General features: G+C 41.5%; 1 protein-coding gene across 2 annotated transcripts; it reads left to right on the top strand.

Annotated features, from left to right (window-relative positions):
• Positions 1 to 11,183: 11,183 nt before the first annotated feature.
• On the top strand, positions 11,184 to 18,131 carry LOC115111268 (cysteine dioxygenase type 1). 2 transcript variants are annotated; one of them, XM_029637146.2, is made up of 5 exons: positions 11,186 to 11,428; positions 13,096 to 13,173; positions 14,988 to 15,151; positions 15,479 to 15,648; positions 17,149 to 18,131. In XM_029637146.2, the coding sequence occupies exons 1-5, from the start codon at positions 11,259 to 11,261 to the stop codon at positions 17,176 to 17,178; spliced, it is 612 nt and encodes a 203-aa protein (XP_029493006.1). In that variant the 5' UTR covers positions 11,186 to 11,258; the 3' UTR covers positions 17,179 to 18,131. The 2 variants fall into 2 exon arrangements, with proteins under 2 accessions (XP_029493007.1, XP_029493006.1); XM_029637147.2 differs by lacking the exon at positions 13,096 to 13,173 and having other exon boundaries at positions 11,184 to 11,428.
• Positions 18,132 to 21,695: the final 3,564 nt, after the last annotated feature.

Genomic DNA, 21,695 nt, shown 5'->3' with positions numbered 1-21,695 from the left:
CCTGGTGGGTCAAACTATGATGGCAAACGTTTCATTGGACCAGTAAAAAATGAACATCTAACACCTACAATGCTTTCAGAAAGCATTCACACTCTTGTTTTTTCCCACATTTTGTTGTGTTATAGCTTGAATTTAAAATGGATTACGTTTATATTTTTTGTCACTGACCTACACACAATAACCAATGACGTCAAATTAGAATTCTGTTTTTCCTAAGTTTTACAAGTTAATTAAAAATGAAAAGCTTAAATTTCTTGAGTCAATAAGTATTCAACCCCTTTGCTATGGCAAGCCAAAATATGTTCTGAAGCTAAAAAAGCTTAACAAGTCACATAATAAATTGCATGTACTCACTCTTGTGCAATAATATTGTTGAATTTTTTTTTTTTTAAACACTATCTTATCTCTGTACCCCACCCATACAATTATCTGAAAGGTCCCTCAGTTGAGCAGTGAATTTCAAACACAGATTCAACCACAAAGACATGGCAGGTTTAGTAATACTGTGCAAAGAAGGGCACCTATTGTTAGATGGATAAAAAGAAAGAAAGAAGCAGACTTTGAATATCCATTTGAGCATGGTGAAGTTATTAATTACACTTTGGATGGTGTATCAATACACCCAGTCACTACAAAGATACAGGTTTCCTTTCTAACTCAGTTGCCAGAGAGTAAGGAAACCGCTCAGGGATTTCACAATGACGCCAATGGTGACTTTAGAACAATTACAGAGTTTAATGGCTGTGATATGAGAAAACTGAAGATGGATCAACAACATTGTTGTTGGTTAGTGGTTAGAGCGTTGGACTAGTAACCGGAAGGTTGCAAGTTCAAACCCCTGAGCTGACAAGGTACAAATCTATTGTTCTGCCCCTGAACAGGCATTTAACCCACTGTTCCTCGGCCGTCATTGAAAATAAGAATTTGTTCTTAACTGACTTGCCTAGTTAAATAAAGGTAAAATAAAAATCAGGTATGAAGGTAAGACCCAGATGCAGACCATGACGAATAAACAATTGTTTAATATTCCAATAGGGGCAGGCAATAGACAGGTCAAGGCAGGCAGGCGTCAGTAAACCAGAGGGCAATGGTACCGGGCCGCAGGCAGGCTCAGGGTGAGGCAGAGGTCAGTAATCCAGAGGGGGGCAAAGGCATAGGTCAGCAGGCAGGCTCGGGGTCAGGCAGGCGGACTCTGAGTCAGGACAAGGTCAAAACCAGGAGGGCGAGAAAAGAGAGACTGGAAAAAGCAGGAGCTGAGACACAAAATGCTGGTTGACTTAAACAAATAAGACGAACTGGCAACAGACAAATAGAGAACACAGGTATAAATACACAGGGGATAATGGGGAAGATGGGCGACACTTGTGGGGGGTGGAGACAATCACAAAGACAGGTGAAACAGATCAGGGGGTGACAATTATCAACTTCTTTAAACCAATCATCAGTCATTTGTGTCAGTGCAGTACATGTTGAGTGCCCTTCTCTATAAGCATGCTGAAAGTCTGTTGTTTATTTATTTACAGAGAAATAGCATTACATCTGGTCAAACACCATTTATTTCCAAAAGTTTGCTAAGAGTCGGCAGACAGAGTTTGTTTAACAAAAAAAGTTATATATATATATATATACAGTAAGCAGTCAAAAGTTTGGACACAACTACTCATTCAAGGGTTTTTCTAAATGTTTACTGTTTTCTACATTGTAGAATAAAAGTGAAGACATCAAAACTATAAAATAATGGAATCATGTAGTAACCAAAAAAGTGTTAAAGAAATTTACATTACATTTACATTTAAGTCATTTAGCAGACGCTCTTATCCAGAGCGACTTACAAATTGGTGCATTCACCTTATGACATCCAGTGGAACAGCCACTTTACAATAGTGCATCTAAATCTTTTAAGGGGGGGGGGGGTGAGAAGGATTACTTTATCCTATCCTAGGTATTCCTTAAAGAGGTGGGGTTTCAGGTGTCTCCGGAAGGTGGTGATTGACTCCGCTGTCCTGGCGTCGTGAGGGAGTTTGTTCCACCATTGGGGGGCCAGAGCAGCGAACAGTTTTGACTGGGCTGAGCGGGAACTGTACTTCCTCAGTGGTAGGGAGGCGAGCAGGCCAGAGGTGGATGAACGCAATATATATTTTATATTTGAGATTCTTCAAAGTAGCCACCCTTTGCCTTGATGACAGCTTTGCACACTCTTGGCATTCTCTCAACCAGCTTCATGAGATAGTCACCTGGAATGCATTTCAATTAACAGGTGTGCCTTGTTAAAAGGACATTTGTGGAATTTCGTTCCTTCTTAATGAGTTTGAGCATTCAGTTGTGTTGTGACAAGGTAGGGGTGGTATACAGAAGATAGCCCTATTTGGTAAAAGACCAAGTCCATATTATGGCAAGAACAGCTCAGATAAGCAATGAAAAACAACAGTCCATCATTACTTTAAGACATGAACGTCAGTCAATGAGTAAAATTTCAAGAACTTTTTCCTTCAAGTGCAGTCACAAAAACCATCAAGCGCTATGATGAAACTGGCTCTCATGAGGACCGCCACAGGAAAGGAAGACCCAGAGTTACCTTTGCTTCAGAGGATAAGTTCATTAGAGGTAACTGCACCCCAAATAATTGCTTCATAGAAATCAAGTAACAGACACATCTCAGCATCAACTGTTCAGAGGAGACTATGTGAATCAGGCCTTCATTTATTTTTATTTAACTAGTCAAGTCAGTTAAGAACAAATTCTTATTTACAATGGCAGCCTAGGAACAGTGGGTTAACTGCCTTGTTCAGGGGCAGAACAACATATTTTTACCTTGTTAGCCCAGGATTCAATCTAGCAACCTTTCGGTTACTGGCCCGACACTATAACCACGAGGCTACCTGTAGCTTCATGGTCAAATTGCTGCAAAGAAACCAGTACTAAAGGACACCAATAAGCAGAATAGACTTTCTTGGGTCAAGAAACACGAGCAATGGACATTAGACCGGTGGAAGTCTGTCCTTTGGTCTGATGAGTCCAAATTTGAGATGTTTGGTTCCAACCGTCATGTCTTTGTGACACGCAGAGTAGGTGAACGGATGATCTCAGCGTGTGTAGTTCCCACTGTGAAGAATTGTGATGGTGTGGGGATGCTTTGCTTGTGACACTGTCAATGATTAATTTAGAATTCAAGGCACACAACCAGCATGGCTACCACACCATTCTGTAGCGATACGCCATCCCATCTGGTTTGCGCTCATTTGTTTTTCAACAGGACAATGACCCAAAACACACCTCCAGGCGGTGGAAAGGCTATTTGACCCAGAAGGAGAGTGATGGAGTGCTGCATCAGATGACCTGGCCTCCACAATCACCCGACCTCAACCCAATTGTAATGGTTTGGGATGAGTTGGACCGCAGAGTGAAGGAAAATCAGCCAAAAAGTGCTCAGCATATGCGGGAACTCCTTCAAGACTGTTGGAATAGCATTCCAGGTGGCTCCTATGAAGAATCTAAAAAATGAAATATATTTTGATTTGTTTAAGACTTTTTTTGTTACTACATGATTCCATATATACGTTTTTTCATAGTGTTGATGTCTTCACTATTATTCTACAATGTACAAAATAGTAAAAATAAAGAAAAACCCTTGAATGAGTAGGTGTGTCCAAACTTTTGACAGGTACTGTACATGCTAATATCGCCACTGGCTGGCAGCAAGCTGATTGATCGGCTGTTAGAACCAGTAAAGGGTGATTTATCAATCTTGAGATGTGTTACACAGCCATGCTGGTTATGTCAGTTTCTCATCCCTGTTTTAAACAGACCTGAGAAAACTGGAGAGGCCCCCTCCTAAATCTGAAACCACTAGATAGTTTAAGCAAAATGGCGGAAACTCTTCCTTTGCCAATCAGAAAGGCACAATCACTTTGCTTACACCCCATATGGGTGTGTTGAGTGGGCATCAAGAAGTGTGCACGGTTTGAGGTAAGGGGTTGATTTTGGGTCAAAGAGCCCTTACAGAGGGATGCTTGAGCAACTGTGTAAGCTGAAAATGGAAATATAAAGAAAATATGATAATTGGACGGTGTATGGAGGATCTCACCATCTCTTTCTATGGCAGACTGGAGACTATTTGAGGGTTTTTCAAAGGAATATGTTTTATGATTAAAGTACAAGAGAGTAACATTAAAAAATAAAATATTTGAAGAATGACTTATGGACATGGAGTTGCATATAGTCCATGAGAGCAGTAGGTCTGATCTGACAACGTCATCCATACTCCCCCTAAATATGAAGTACTTTCAAATCTGAAAAGAACTGGATAGGTGTGTCCCAGTGACTTTCCTTGATGCTTTAAACTCATTCCTCTCTGTGTATTCCCACCAGATGAACCAGCAGATGTCAGAGATGAGTCTAAACGAGGCCGGGGGAGCCATGGCCTTTAGGGCAGCCAACCATAGGGGGCTGGGCTGCCTGGCGCCTCCTCAGGCCAGACAATGGGAGATTCTTAATTGGTTTACTGCGACTCCTCGCATCCTCTCTGTCCTCTCCTCCTTTTAAAAAGGTCCAAGTTTATTGAGGAGAGTAGGTGAGGAAACGTGGAAATGAAATAAGTCTCTCCTTCTCCACTCGCATCAGGCAGATGACGTTTACAGAGGAGGGATCCCGATAAGCAACAAGGTGTTATGGGTCTGCATAAAGCCTACTTCATTTTTAAAATGATTTGTCGCTTCATAAGGGATAGCTTACACAGACAATTCGGCTTTGCAGCCTTCTTCATAGGAGGAATCCCAAAATAAATGTGTAAAGTGGTTGTGCAAGATGTATAGATTAAAAACGATATGCTACTTATATTTATATATTTGTGCATGCTTTTCTCCTCTGAGGAAACAACAGTTGATTCAAAGGAGGTGTGGCGGATTTCAAAACGCCGTTGTGAGCTGGTAGGATACACGAGTATCCTCAGCTGGAGGCTATCGAGGAGATGAGCAAACTCCTCAGTTCGCCTTTTAAAACCTCTTAAACTGACAGTCCCCGAAATTGGGCACTAGAATTACTTTAAAAAATATGTATATAATTACATTACTTATTTTATTGATTTCCCACCGTTTTAGAAGTCAGACGACAGCCATCCAGACCTTCTTCCGATTATGTCAACGTCCTCTGTCGAATAGAAGTCAAATTGCCTCTCTCTGGTGGTCAACTGTATCATTACAATTCAATTCAATTCAAAGAGATTTATTGGCATTGGAAACATATGTTGACATTGCCAAAGCAAGTGAAATAAATAATAAACTAAATTGAAATAAACAATAAAAAATGTACAGTAAACATTACACTCACAAAAGTATCATTTGAAAATAGACATTTCAAATGTAATATTATGGATATATACAGTGTTGTAATGATGTGCAAATAGTTACATCCATTTATATAACTTCACTACAACGTTACCTAAAGAAAAACATTTTTTTAGCTCGACTTCTTTCCGGCACAAACATAGCAAAGCAATTGCTGAATTTGTCTTGCGCAGACGGATCTAAATACTCAACTTTCATAGCTCTACGATAAAAAATGTGACCTACACACGTCCTTAAATCCCAAAATAAGTAAAGAAGTAATTTTGTGTGGAAGTCAAACATTTGTTTTCTATTGGAGTCAGACACTTTGCATATTCTCAGAATGACAAAATTGAGCACTTTACATAGCCCTTCTCCCCTTGTCTATAGAAGGGAAGCCCATTACTACATTAATAAAATATTGTCCTCTTGCTAGATTGATGACTAAACTCATAGCGTGCAAAATGTCTGTCAGCTCAACTGGTTATTAACTAATTGATACACTCCTACATATGGCAACCACTTCTCGGTTTCTGGGTCACGTGGGAGAGGAGGACGGAGGATTCAAAGAGAGTACGGACTTTTGCCCAATTGAGAATCTCCCCCTTTCGGATGGAGCTCCCCCAGGGTTGGGGGGGTCAAGGGTCAGTTATCCCACTCTCTCTCCTTTGAGTGAATTGGGAGTCATCGGCGGTGTACTCATTAGTGGCATACAATAGCTAAACATTTTGCACCATAGCAAACCGGTTACTCCAAACACTCTGCAACGTGATGTAAAAGCTGTTGAGTTCCGTTTTGTTGGTAGAGCATGGCGCTTGCAACGCCAGGGTTGTGGGTTAGATTCATACGGGGGCGAGTATGTGGGAAATAAGTATGAAAATTTATGCTGTCGCTCTGGATAGAAGTGTCTGTGAAATGTAAATGATAAGAGTGTCTGCTAAATGACTTAAGTGTTTTGATTAGGGGAAGGGTTACTAACATGCAAAGTATCTAAAACATTGTAAACAGTTGCTAAAATGCTCAAGTTATATGTGATTTGAACATGCAACCTTTGGGTTGCTAGACATTCACGTTATATTCCCAACCTCCCTCCTTTTGTTTTTGGCTTAAGTAACCTTCTGTCTTATGAAACCATACTAAACGTAGCATATCATACTAGCAAAGACATTATAGTAAGAAGAAGAAGGCTAAAAAAGGTTAAAACTACTTCTCGAATAGAAATCCCTGATCACACTTGTTAGTGATGTCATGGCAACGTTAGCTAGCTAGCTAAACTCATGTCTAGAAAGACTTCATCGATATCAGTTTGTCTCTGTAGATGGTTTGTCCTCTGACAAATCAACTGTAAATTTCGGTCTTCCTCAAGGCTCCGTTTTGGTACCAATATTGTTTTCACCATGTATTTTACCTCTTGGTGATGTCATTCGGAAACATAATGTTAACTTTCACTGCTATACGGACGACACACAGCTGTAAATTTAGATGAAACATGGTGAAGCCCCAAAATTGCCATCCCTGGAAGCATATGTTTCAGACATAAGGAAGTGGATGGCGGCAAATTTTCTAAAACTCAGACAAAACAGAGATGCTAGTTCTAGGTCCCAAGAAACAAAAAGATCTTCTGTTGAATCTGACAATTAATCTTGAGTGGTCCTACAGTCGTCTCAAATAAAACTGTGAAGGACCTCGGCTTTACTCTGGACCCTGATCTCTCTTTTGATAAACATATCAAGACTGTTTCAAGGACAACTTTTTTCCATCTACGTAACATTGCAAAAATCTGAAACTTTCTGTCCAGAAATGATGCAGAAAAACTAATCCATGCTTTTGTCACTTCTAGGTTAGACTACTGCAATGCTTTACTTTCCGGCTACCCGGATAAAGCACTAAATAAACTTTAGTTAGTGCTAAACACGGCTGCTAGAATCTTGACTAGAACCAAAAATTAGATCATATTACACACTGGCTTCCTGTTGGCTAGGGCTGATTTAAACTTTACTGCTAACCTACAAAGCATTACATGGGCTTGCTCCTACCTATCTTTACGATTTGGTCCTGCCGTACATACCTACACGTACGCTACGGTCACAAGATGCAGGCCTCCTTATTATCCCTAGAATTTCTAAGCAAACAGCTGGAGGCAGGGCTTTCCCCTATAGAGCTACATTTTTATGGAATGATCTGCCTACCCATGTGAGATACGCAGACTTGGTCTCGACCTTTAAGTCTTTATTGAAGACTCATCTCTTCAGTAGGTCCTATGATTGAGTGTAGTCTGGCCCAGGAGTGTGAAGGTGAACGGAAAGACACTGGAGCAACAAACCGCCCTTGCTGTCTCTGTCTGAAGGTTCCCCTCTCTCCACTGGGATTCTCTGCCTCTAACCCTATTACAGGGGCTGAGTCACTGGCTTACTGGTGCTCTTCCATGCCGTCCCTAGAAGGGGTGCATCACTTGAGTGGGTGGAGTCACTGATGTGATCTTTCTGTCCAGGTTGGCACCCCCCTTGGGTCGTGCCGTTGGGGATATCTTTGTGGGCTATCCTCGGCCTTGTCTCAGGATGGTACGTTGGTGGTTGAAGCTATCCCTCTAGTGGTGTGTGGGCTGTGCTTTGGCAAAGTGAGTGGGGTTATATCCTACCTGTTTGGCCCTGTCCTGGGGTATCGTCGGATGGGGCAACAGTGTCTCCCGACACCTCCTATCTCAGCCTCCAGTATTTAAGCTGCAATAGTTTATGTGTCAGGGGGCTAGGGTCAGTCTGTTATATCTGGATTATTTCTCCTGTCTTATCTGGTGTCCTGTGTGAATTTAAGTATGCTCTCTCTAATTTTATTTCTTTCTCTCTGAGAACCTGATCCCTAGGACCATGCCTTGGGACTACCTGGCCTGATGACTCCTTGCTGTCCCCAGTCCACCTGGTCGTGCTGCTGCTCCAGTTTCAACTGTTCTGCCTGCGGCTATGGAACCCTGACCTGTTCACCGGATGTGCTACCTTGTCCCAGACTTTCTGTTTTCAACTCTCTAGAGACAGCAAGAGCGGTAGAGATACTCTGAATGATCGGCTATGAAAAGCCAACTGACATTTACTTCTGAGGTGCTGACCTGTTGCGCCCTCTGCACTCTCTACAACCACTTATTATTATTTGACCCCACTGGTCGTCTATGAACATTTGAACATCTTGGCCATGTTCTGTTATAATCTCCACCTGGCACAGCCAGGAGAGGAGTGGCCACCCCTCATAGCCTGGATCCCCTCTAGGTTTCTTCCTAGGTTCCGGCCATTCTAGGTAGTTTTTCCTAGCCGCCACCGTGCTTCTACACCTACATTGCTTGCTGTTTGGGGTTTTCGGCTGGGTTTCTGTACAGCACTTTGTGACACCAGCTGATGTAAGAAGGGCTTTATAAATACATGTGATTGATTAATCGGGTGTAACGGTCGAACTGCGCATGTGCAGGCAGTCAAATCAAAGGCGCTCCTTCGATATAAAGTTGTTTTTGACGAAAATGAAAATATGTCAGTTTGTCACCTTCACGAGATTGAAGTAATAACATGTTCAGCTACTTAAGACATTGGCTCAAATCTAGGTTGTGCCTTTAAATTTCGAGAAAATGAACAGCTAAGGAAGAATTTTTCACTTCTCGCATTCTTCTCAAACCCCAAATCCCAGCCTGGTCTGTTTCGCAAACGTTACCAGAAGGCTCGCGATATCAGTCCTCTGGGTTTGGAAACTCTTCGAGACTAATTTGAGTGTCATATACATACATTTACTATGTTACGTGTAGTATTTGAGGCCATGCTAATCCATAACATGTAATGGTGTCACCATTTCCCATTTGGTCCAATCGTTTAATTTAGTAAAGTAGTGAAATAGCTGTGGGAGAATGACATCCCCATTACGCCCATTTACCTGATCAATTGGAAACGGCAATCTTCTGAGTAGTCTACTTCCACACTTCTCTCCTCGCGCCATAATTTTCCATTTTGGACATTACATTCCACCTGGGTTAAGGCCCTAGGTGGCGCAAGAGTCCAATGATTTTGATAAAACGAGAATGAACATAAATTGCATTGGAACGCAAACATCTTGTATGTCCAAAGTGTGTAGAAATTAAATTGGTCATGATGCCTGGCCACAACTGCTCATCATGAAATTCAATCTTGATATTTACGATATATAAAAAAAAAAATCTTACAAACATAAAAATGATAGGAAGTTATTAATTCCATATATTTTGACGAAGATATATCCTCTTTAGACCTAAATGTTGCAATCTATGAGATCATGTGTATATGCCAGTTTATAGTGTACATCACATCACCATGGATACAGGCCTGATACCCTTACATTTGGCAGCATGTCAAGGAAGACAATCGTCCCACTTCCTTTCCATAAATTGGGAACAAATTACACCCTGGCTGACTAATTTATAGGTTTGTGGTGGGAAATTGCATCCATAAACATGGTTTAACTTCACATGGTGTCTCGACTTTAGCGCACAGGATTTGAGGACTTCGTGTTACTTTTTGAATGATCCTGTGAAGATGTGCAGGAAGTATAGCAGCGGGTGATAAAACGATATACCATAATGTAACAGTAGTCTGTACCCTCGCCCATACCCGGGCTCAAACCAGGGACCCTCTGCACACATCAACAATTAACACCCACGAAGCATCGTTACCCATCGCTCCACAAAAACCGCGTCCCTTCGATCCCTTTGGTTACACTAAGGTAATAAATAAAGACACACGTTAACAAAAAGCTAAAATATCATATAACCCTATATATTCTACAACAGGAATAATGCCCCTGCCTATTAAATTATCTCAATTAAAACTCTTTCTCTGAATGACGGATATTGAACCCAGGTCACCGAGTGCTGCAACTGTGCAAGACGCGAGCTAAGCATTGGCAATAGCTCTGGTAAGTAACGTTTCAGACACGTTAGTCATGGATCGCCTGTGCATGGTTCAATTCCAGTTACCACACCATCACGTTACACGTAAACGCATTTGACATCCTACTCTGATAAACTGACAATATAAGAAGAGGTACCAATGGGACTGAGTGGTCTACAATGCGCCACAAGATTGTGTTAGCCCGCTAAGCTATAGCTTAGACATTTGCTTGGGGGAGCTAACGCAACTCTTCAGGACCCAGGCAGGGTTACTCATCAGTGTGGTTCACCTCCCAACAGCCATAATATTGCATTTAAATGACTGGATGTGAGCTCAAAATGGGCAGTTGTTGCTCTCACAGATGATGTATGAAAAGCTTGAGTGGTTCTAGACAATACAATTGCCTATGATCAGATATAAATAGGCATATTCTCCTTATTTAACAAACAATGCTAACAAAACTAAATGAAAATGTTTGTTACAAAGTGATTACATTATTTATGAAAACATGTCATTATGCTTTAAATTCAACTCTTAATTGAATTATCTCACAATTGATATCATGTTTTGTTGTTACTAAAACTCTGCTCTCTCTTCTCTCGCTCTCCATTGTTGACTCAATTCCTGAGACCCGACCCATTAAAAGGTTCAAAGGGGGTTATTGTAGATTGTCAAAGCAAAAATCATCCTGGAAAGGAAGAGGTTTTGTTAATTATCAACTGCAGCCCAAACTAGGATTGGTCCAAGTAACGTTACTTGATGTGGGGGTAAATAATTAAGAATATTATAACACCTCAACCTTAAATTGATCTTATAAATAAAATCCCTGCTATTATTTACAATTGAGGACACGTCCTTTATGGGAAATAGTGATGTTATTCCCATAAAGCGTGTTCATATTTGAACTCATAATACGTTAACCCTTTTTCATAAATGGTACAGTCCAAAAAATATTGGCCCCAAAATGAAGAGGGACCGCTATAAAACTAGGCTACTTCGTTAGTTGGAAAGAGCGTTTTCAAGAACCATTACGCACTTAACCATGGAGAAAACCGAAGTGATGACACCAAAAAGTCTCGATGACCTGATCAAATTGCTGCATAAGCTCTTTGAAAGTGACAAAATCAATGTGGAGGAGGTGCAACAAATAATGGAGGCATATGACAGCAATCCACAGGAGTGGAATAAATTTGCAATGTTTGACCCGACCAGGTAAACAATATTTGAATTATGTTTATTTCTATTTTGAAATTATTATTATTACTATTATACCTACTATATTGGTGTTGTTGAGTAGACCTGTTTTAATGTAACGAAGTAGCCTAGTTTTATAGTGTCCCTCTTCTTTTTGGGGCCAACTTTTTGTTGGACTGTACCATTTATGAAAAAGGGTTAACTTCTTATGAGTTCAAATATGAACAAGCTTTATGGGAATAACATCACTATTTCCCACAAAGGTGGCTATATGGTGTAAATTTTAACATGAAGGGTGTAGCATGAGTGATCAGCAGGCAACATTAAATGTAGACCTATATATATATATATATATATATATATATATATATTTAGAACAACTACATTTAGACCAGTGGAGGCTGCTGAGGGAAGGACGGCTCATAATAATGGCTGAAACGGAAGAATGGAATGGCATCAAACACACAGAAACAATGTTGATGTATTTAATACCATTCCACCGATTCTGCTCCAGCCATTACCACGAGCCAGTCCTCCTGTGATTTAGACCTCAGGATATATATATATATATATATATATGCTTCAGAGGATTCGATGGCAGTGGGATGTCTCATATTTGCAATTATTCACTGTGTTAATAATATTATATTGTTAATATAGCCTACATTTTGAATCTTTAACTGCATAACACATTTGAACAGATTATATTAAACTTTTGCTATGTAAAATAGTCTGAGCAATATATTAAATATTTATCAAATATAGCCTAGCATGCCTGCGCTAACTTTTAAATCTTTTTTAAAAAAAGTTACATTTTAAGATGTTGACAACAGAATGAGACTTTCAAAGTGAGTTTCATTGATTGCTTCAATAAAAAGAAAATGCCATATCCACAGTTTTTCCAGACATGCGCCATCAACTTGGGAATGTTTTGATTCTTGTGGGGGTAAATGGAGGATGGAAACCCGTCCGCATATCAGAATTAGAGACAGATCTCCACTGGTTGCTTTGAGGACGTACTATGATCACACACTGGACCTTGCAGATGCTACAAAATCACTGATTTTCTATGCACCCAAAAACGTGACTGCTGTAATTTAAGCAGAGACATGATCTGGGCCATAGTAGGTTGTTTGAAAGGATCTCTATATCATCAGATATTAACAGTACTCCTACTACATTTATTTAGGTCAATCACTAACGAACGGGCTCTATCAATAGCCTGTATCACTGTGTGGTGAACTACAGAAATTGGTGGGTAAAACGTTTCAGTTAGTTTTGAGCTAAAACATAATTTGAAAGTTTTCTGAATGAGTCACACCACTAAGAACAAAATCCATTGCAATCCATCTGTCCAAACCCTTTTCCTCTGGTCTTTATTCTGGCATTAGTGTAAGTATTTATTCCAGATAATTTGCATGTACGGTATTGGGGTAGTTGCAAATCACTTTGTGGCTATACCATAAGATTCATTGTCCTACATTTCAGTGTAGCTATAACAAAGGCATCGGATGTCCTACCTTTCTTCTAAAAGGATCAGTTGACGTACACCCCACAATGTTGGACACGTGCTGACTAACGTAATAGTAAACATAAGCAAAAATGCTATTAATGCTGCAAATAATTGAATGGGTAAACTCTATTTTTGTTCTAACCTGCACCTCTGTGTTGTGGGTGTGTTCCAGGTACACAAGGAACCTGGTGGATGAAGGGAACGGAAAGTTCAACCTCATTTTACTCTGTTGGGGAGAGGGTCAGGGCAGGTTAGACATTTTTGCAAACAATGTTGAAAGTTATTTGATCTGATCCATTGAAAGCCCTCATACTTATTCCGGTGCTATTTCTACATTTACATTACATTTAAGTCATTTAGCAGACGCTCTTATCCAGAGCGACTTACAAATTGGTGCGTTCACCTTAAGACATCCAGTGGAACAGCCACTTTACAATAGTGCATCTAAATATTTTAAGGGGGGTGAGAAGGATTACTTTATCCTATCCTAGGTATTCCTGAAAGAGGTGGGGTTTCAGGTGTCTCCGGAAGGTGGTGATTGACTCCGCTGTCCTGGCGTCGTGAGGGAGTTTGTTCCACCATTGGGGGGCCAGAGCAGCGAACAGTTTTGACTGGGCTGCGCGGGAACTGTACTTCCTCAGTGGTAGGGAGGCGAGCAGGCCAGAGGTGGATGAACGCAGTGCCCTTGTTTGGGTGTAGGGCCTGATCAGAGCCTGGAGGTACTGAGGTGCCGTTCCCCTCACAGCTCCGTAGGCAAGCACCATGGTCTTGTAGCGGATGCGAGCTTCAACTGGAAGCCAGTGGAGAGAGCGGAGGAGCGGGGTGACGTGAGAGAACTTGGGAAGGTTGAACACCAGACGGGCTGCGGCGTTCTGGATGAGTTGTAGGGGTTTAATGGCACAGGCAGGGAGCCCAGCCAACAGCGAGTTGCAGTAATCCAGACGGGAGATGACAAGTGCCTGGATTAGGACCTGCGCTGCTTCCTGTGTGAGGCAGGGTCGTACTCTGCGGATGTTGTAGAGCATGAACCTACAAGAACGGGCCACCGCCTTGATGTTAGTTGAGAACGACAGGGTGTTGTCCAGGATCACGCCAAGGTTCTTAGCGCTCTGGGAGGAGGACACAATGGAGTTGTCAACCGTGATGGCGAGATCATGGAATGGGCAGTCCTTCCCGGGAGGAAGAGCAGCTCCGTCTTGCCGAGGTTCAGCTTGAGGTGGTGATCCGTCATCCACACTGATATGTCTGCCAGACATGCAGAGATGCGATTCGCCACCTGGTCATCAGAAGGGGGAAAGGAGAAGATTAATTGTGTGTCGTCTGCATAGCAATGATAGGAGAGACCATGTGAGGTTATGACAGAGCCAAGTGACTTGGTGTATAGCGAGAATAGGAGAGGGCCTAGAACAGAGCCCTGGGGGACGCCAGTGGTGAGAGCGCGTGGTGAGGAGACAGATTCTCGCCACGCCACCTGGTAGGAGCGACCTGTCAGGTAGGACGCAATCCAAGCGTGGGCCGCGCCGGAGATGCCCAACTCGGAGAGGGTGGAGAGGAGGATCTGATGGTTCACATTCTATAAGAGTGTATATCGTCAGTTTCAAATAGTATTGGCAGAACCAGTGTAATTACAATGTGTTATGTGACTTGTCAGGTAAAACATCAGTATGTTGTTCTACTGAAATGAAAAAACATGCTCCAGAGTCCAAGGTTCTTGGTAAAGTCAACGTTATGTATGTTTTACAAAGATAAATACATTTGGGTAATAATTTGCCCCTTTGAAACAGTCAGATATTGACAATTGGTCACCTTACATTGCTTGAGGCAGAGATAAAGGTACATAATAGCAGATTGTAGCTAATGTAGTTTGAGAGGTGAAGTTATACTGTATGTCAGTAGACCACATGATATATAACATTTAACACAAGGCAGAAAATGTGTCCTTAAACAGGGCTATTTTGGAACAAATGAACCTGTACAGACACATAACCATAGGTACTAAGGCTGACCCCATATAACACTGTTCTGGAACATTCTAAGAGTGTCTGTTTTTTTCACCACCTGCAGCAGTATCCATGACCACACAGACTCCCACTGTTTCATGAAGATGCTGCAAGGCCAACTGAAGGAGACGTTGTTTGAATGGCCCAAGAACAAAACACAGGATGTTGGTGACATGGTTCAGAAATCTCAGAGAATTCTGAAAGAAAACCAGTGTGCCTACATCAATGGTAAGATTCAAGGCAGTTTAGTATTTCCTCAACATTGTGTGTCAGACAACATAAGGAGGCATTTATTCATATTATTTAACACACATAATATGCATGTATATCTTTATAAACATCCTCCTACAAGTGAATATCTTTACTTTCAAGTATTTGATTATCTGAAAACTAGTTGTACATGTTACATATTATACAAATTCTTAATGGATACTGAATGACTCGTATGTGTTGTGTTCGGTTTAATTACCGTTAGCGGAACTAACAGCTGTGTGATATTTGAATGTTTTACCTTCCGTTGCCTTATCATAGATGTGTGGTGTGTGTCGGTTTTAGATTCCCTTGGGTTGCACAGAGTAGAGAACGACAGTCACACCGAAGGTTCGGTCAGTTTGCACCTGTACAGTCCCCCCTTCGACACCTGCCAGACTTTTGACGAGCGCACAGGACACAAGAACACTGTCAAGATGACGTTCTGGAGCAAATTTGGAAAGAGGACTCAATCTGTAAGTATTCTTAAATTAAGCAACGTTCTTACCCAAGCTCATTATAGCCATCATATCATTATCTAAACATTGGTTTATTTAAGTGTTAATAGATATTACTTCCAATCACTGAAGTTTTACAACTTTCGTTTACCTAAGAGCATAAGTTTATCACTCAAGCCAGTGGAGATTGATACAAGTTGTGAATGTATTGGTGAAAGGGCAGGTTGGCATTTATTGTCATGAATCTTGCCCTGAAGGCAGCTATGCATAGTGGTCAATAGCTGATGCTGCCACAGTCATAAAATATGATTTTAAACCTAACCCTTACCTTAACCCTAAGCTTAACCACACGGCTAACCCTAATACCTAACCTTAAATTAAGACCAAAAAGCTAATTTTGGTTTTTACATGAATTTTTACAATCTAGCCACTTTTGACTTTGCAGCTGCTTCATCTAGTGGGAATCACTCAGTTCTGCCTCCAGCTCAAGATTCATGACAATAAATGTGGTGAAAGGTGCCATAAACTATTTGACATGGTTCAAACGGCTTGCTGTTGAAAGTCCACAGAGTAGGTCTACCATCAGACATTATGTTTCATTTGAACTTAATTGAAACAATGGGACGTTCGTTATTGTCCCTTGAATCACTCACGGATATCTTTGAACAAATAGTGAAATTTACTGTCAGCTTATCTTAACAGTTAATTTTAGAACACAAACATGTTTTGAAAGCTGTAAACTTGGTGTCTGGACCTTCATTAACTATCAGCATTGTTGTAAAGTTGGCTATTGTTTAACTTGACTGAGTGTGCTGAAAGTTCATGATTGGTGACCTCTAAGGAGGACAACCCTGGTCTGTGAGCTCTTTACATTCTGTATAGAGTACCTGTCATGTTGCCTGCTCACACATCCTTACTCTTAGGCTACTTTAACTTTTCCTTCCAAATTGTTTAGATGTTTAATTACGCAGGAAGTCTGCAATTCATTTCCACCCCAGTACAATCAGCAATTCAGTGAAGCCCTTAGTATTTTAAAATACATTTACTGTATTTTTTTAAGTGTGTAAGCTTCCATTTTGTGTTTGTTTTTAATTCAAGGAATCTGTTCCCACAGGCTGATAGATGTGTACCTGGGAGACTGTGTTCCACACAGCTATAGCTTTTAATCTATTGAGCATGTGGAAGCCTGCATGTAATGTTCAGACTGGCTGGCTGCTTTGTCAACAGCAGGGAGCTTATCTAAAATCCGCAAATTGCTAAAGTTTATCTTGACCAAGCCACTTCTGGCCTGCATATTACAACACCGCTAGTATGTTGGATAAGATAAGAGTATGGACCTCAACACTGCTCCTCTCAATGATTTGTTTTTGTATTGTTGTTTTTGTGTTTGAGTGATCTGAAGTTTCTCATATGGCCAATACAGGTTTTGAATATTAATGGTGTATTCCTCTCATACTTCTGTTGTGGTGCGTATCATTATGCTATGTCCTAACTTTCTGCACATTTTATATTTTACAGGAAACTACAGTCTCACAAGAAAACAACTGAGGCGCAGAAGAAAACAATTGCGCTTGGAATGATAGTGTTGTCAAATAGAGTCAACATGAAGCTGCAAATAAGTTAAATTCATACCTAGATATATATATATATAGGGGGTCTTAATTTGAGCCAGTTTGCTACAGAATGAAAATGATTCTGCAGCAACAGGAAATGTGACCTGTGTAACGGCACTTGTACTGTGTAACGCACTTGTACTGTTACGGCATATGGTTGAAGTTTATTATGTATGAGTGGAAATAGGTTGTCTATTACATCAAGGAATGTCATCAACAGTTTTACACTTTTATTGATTTTTACAAAAAATTGTTTTAATTAATACTTGTCAAAATGGTGATGTAACAAAAAATTTTGTGCAGTTAAATTAGTGGCAATTTACATTAGGAAAATGGAAAGCTTTATATGGGGCAGCAGGGTAGCCTAGTGGGTAACCAAAAGGTTGCAAGTTCAAATCCCCGAGCTGACATGGTACAAATCTGTCGTTCTGCCCCTGAACAGGCAGTTAACCCACTGTTCCTAGGCCGTCATTGAAAATAACAATTTGTTCTTAACTGACTTGCCTAGTTAAATAAAGGTAAAATACATGTATAATTTGAAAATGTGATCCCTGTCATTGATATTTCCAGAGTGTTTTGCTTTTTGGGATGAGAAGGGGTGTTAATTGGCATTAGCTATTTCAGTGTCACTCTTGAATGTGTTTCATTGTTTTAACCTCGGTATGAGGAGACTTGTCAAGGATTTTCTGGACTTGTGGGTCGCGGTTGGCTTATAATAAAAACAATGTTCAGAAGAACAAGGCACTCACTTTTTCCTCAGGATTTTGCATGTTTTAAAAAATGTAGATTAATTTAGATAGCATTGTTAGTTAAAATGAATAATACAGTATAAGATATTGTGAATGATAAGCCTTGCTTTGACTGACCATTAAATATTTTAAATCATGAGATACTGTTCTGTGTTTTTTAATCAACATATTAGTATACTCTCACACGAACAAAATGTTTTTGATAGTACTTGCTGATATATAACCTGCTTACTGTCCATAAAGATAAGCAAAAAAGACTGTAGAAAATACAAATACAGTCCTGACCTATATTGTTTGCTCAGAGAAAGAGATTTTGTTTAAGTAATACGGTTTTTCTCTCAAAGGTAGGTGTCAAAATGATTGGCACACCTTAAGATTCTCCAAAATAAAATCAAACAAAAGTGAATCTGCCTCTTAACATTTTTAAGTTAAACTCAGTTTAAGGTGTTCTGCCCTTTTGGTATTATGCCCTTCATTAGAGTATAAAAATGAGGTAATATTCCTTTGTCAACCTCCACTGGGAAAAGGCAAAGAATTAGCAAACGAAAAGATACAAATGGTTGCTGACAGGAAATGGTACATAAAAAATAGCACAAAAAACCCATACGCTACCATTCAAAAGTTTGGGGTCACTCATGTTTTTGAAAGAAAAGCTAATTTCTTGTCCATTAAAATAACAAAATTAGTCAGAAATAAAGTGTAGACATTGTATTGTAAATAACTATTGTAGCTGGAAACGGCAGATTTCTTATGGAATATCTACAGAGGTCCATTATCAGCAACAATCACTCCTGTGTTCCAATGACACGTTGTGTTAGCTATTTCTGATCAATTTTACTGTTAACAGTAACCGCAGCTAGGGGCGCAACTTTGGTGGGGGGGGAATCTATTTTATTTTTTTAGTCAGATAAACACTCCAAACAGCCTAACCTAATTGGAGGCATTCACATGGTCCTAAAGCACACCATTGCCTTGTTTTGTGTCACATTCCAATGATAAAACTGGGGGGGATGCATTTTCAGAATGTGGAGCGGATCCCTCCGGTCCCGAGTGAAAGTTGTGCCCCTCACCACAGCTTAAGAGTCAAACAAGTTATTGCAAAAAGGGTCCATGCAGATAGTTAAATAGTTAACCAATAGCTATCCAGACTAACTATTTAGCAGTCTTATGGCTTGTGGGTAGAAGCTGTTCAGGGCAGAGAGAACAGTCTATGACTTGGGTGGCTGAAGTCTTATGTCTCTGCATACAGTATGAAGGAAGTTAGAGGTAGATTCGGGGCGAGACAATTCTAACTAGCGTGGTATCTATTAGCACGAGACGTAAAAATGGTATCCACGAGTTTATCTGACTCTGGGGAAGTAGATAAAGGGCCTCATTGCCAAAATCCTGAAGTATCCCTTTAAAGTCTACGGCATCATAAACAACCAAGTACCAGGACATTTTATCCGGATACCTCTCCCAGGAGGCTGAAACATGGCCGCAAGTGGATCTTCCAGCAAGACAATAACACCAAGCGACCATCAAAATCTACAAAGAAATGCTTAATTGACCACAAAATCAACCTATTGCAATGGCCATCTCAGTCTCTGGACCTGAACTCCATTGAAAACCTGTGGTTTTAATTGAAGAGGTCAGTCCATATGTGCAGGCGGAAGGATATCAAGGATCTGGAAAGATTCTGTATGGAGGAATGGTCTATAATCACTCCCAATGTGTTCTCCAATCTTATAAAACATTTTGGAAAAAGGCTCAGCGCCGTTATCCTCGCAAGGGGAAGGAGTATTGAAAACAGGGGTTCCAATCATTTTTAAACCTAACTTTTAGAGAGAAAAAAATATATATATAATTTGTTAAACAAAATACTTTTCTCTGAGGAATTCTATTAGTTTAAAATAATGTATTATTTTGAGCATATAATATATTTACATTTACATTTAAGTCATTTAGCAGACGCTCTTATCCAGAGCGACTTACAAATTGGTGCGTTCACCTTAAGACATCCAGTGGAACAGCCACTTTACAATAGTGCATCTAAATCTTTTAAGGGGGGAGGGGGTGAGAAGGATTACTTTATCCTATCCTAGGTATTCCTGAAAGAGGTGGGGTTTCAGGTGTCTCCGGAAGGTGGTGATTGACTCCGCTGTCCTGGCGTCGTGAGGGAGTTTGTTCCACCATTGGGGGGCCAGAGCAGCGAACAGTTTTGACTGGGCTGCGCGGGAACTGTACTTCCTCAGTGGTAGGGAGGCGAGCAGGCCAGAGGTGGATGAACGCAGTGCCCTTGTTTGGGTGTAGGGCCTGATCAGAGCCTGGAGGTACTGAGGTGCCGTTCCCCTCACAGCTCCGTAGGCAAGCACCATGGTCTTGTAGCGGATGCGAGCTTCAACTGGAAGCCAGTGGAGAGAGCGGAGGAGCGGGGTGACGTGAGAGAACTTGGGAAGGTTGAACACCAGACGGGCTGCGGCGTTCTGGATGAGTTGTAGGGGTTTAATGGCACAGGCAGGGAGCCCAGCCAACAGCGAGTTGCAGTAATCCAGACGGGAGATGACAAGTGCCTGGATTAGGACCTGCGCTGCTTCCTGTGTGAGGCAGGGTCGTACTCTACGGATGTTGTAGAGCATGAACCTACAAGAACGGGCCACCGCCTTGATGTTAGTTGAGAACGACAGGGTGTTGTCCAGGATCACGCCAAGGTTCTTAGCGCTCTGGGAGGAGGACACAATGGAGTTGTCAACCGTGATGGCGAGATCATGGAACGGGCAGTCCTTCCCCGGGAGGAAGAGCAGCTCTGTCTTGCCGAGGTTCAGCTTGAGGTGGTGAGCCGTCATCCACACTGATATGTCTGCCAGACATGCAGAGATGCGATTCGCCACCTGGTCATCAGAAGGGGGAAAGGAGAAGATTAATTGTGTGTCGTCTGCATAGCAATGATAGGAGAGACCATGTGAGGTTATGACAGAGCCAAGTGACTTGGTGTATAGCGAGAATAGGAGAGGGCCTAGAACAGAGCCCTGGGGGACGCCAGTGGTGAGAGCGCGTGGTGAGGAGACAGATTCTCGCCACGCCACCTGGTAGGAGCGACCTGTCAGGTAGGACGCAATCCAAGCGTGGGCCGCGCCGGAGATGCCCAACTCGGAGAGGGTGGAGAGGAGGATCTGATGGTTCACAGTATCGAAGGCAGCCGATAGGTCTAGAAGGTAGAGAGCAGAGGAGAGAGAGTTAGCTTTAGCAGTGCGGAGGGCCTCCGTGATACAGAGAAGAGCAGTCTCAGTTGAATGACTAGTCTTGAAACCTGACTGATTTGGATCAAGAAGGTCATTCTGAGAGAGATAGCGGGAGAGCTGGCCAAGGACGGCACGTTCAAGAGTTTTGGAGAGAAAAGAAAGAAGGGATACTGGTCTGTAGTTGTTGACATCGGAGGGATCGAGTGTAGGTTTTTTCAGAAGGGGTGCAACTCTCGCTCTCTTGAAGACAGAAGGGACGTAGCCAGCGGTCAGGGATGAGTTGATGAGCGAGGTGAGGTAAGGGAGAAGGTCTCCGGAAATGGTCTGGAGAAGAGAGGAGGGAATAGGGTCAAGCGGGCAGGTTGTTGGGTGGCCGGCCGTCACAAGACGCGAGATTTCATCTGGAGAGAGAGGGGAGAAAGAGGTCAGAGCACAGGGTAGGGCAGTGTGAGCAGAACCAGCGGTGTCGTTTGACTTAGCAA

The sequence above is a fragment of the Oncorhynchus nerka genome, linkage group LG27 (genome assembly GCF_034236695.1).
Source record: "Oncorhynchus nerka isolate Pitt River linkage group LG27, Oner_Uvic_2.0, whole genome shotgun sequence".
NCBI lineage: Eukaryota > Metazoa > Chordata > Actinopteri > Salmoniformes > Salmonidae > Oncorhynchus > Oncorhynchus nerka.
The sequence above is the reverse complement of the archived record's forward strand: the minus strand, read 5'-3'. Positions and strand labels throughout refer to the sequence as shown.

What these genes read in the sequence shown, in the direction of transcription:
- LOC115111268 (XM_029637146.2), top strand. Translation starts at nt 11,259, where the DNA reads ATGGAGAAAACCGAAGTGATGACACCAAAAAGTCTCGATGACCTGATC. An exon ending in GCAATGTTTGACCCGACCAG is followed by an intron (nt 11,429 to 13,095) that starts GTAAACAATATT and finishes GGTGTGTTCCAG; the next exon opens with GTACACAAGGAACCTGGTGG. An exon ending in TTGGAAAGAGGACTCAATCT is followed by an intron (nt 15,649 to 17,148) that starts GTAAGTATTCTT and finishes TATATTTTACAG; the next exon opens with GAAACTACAGTCTCACAAGA.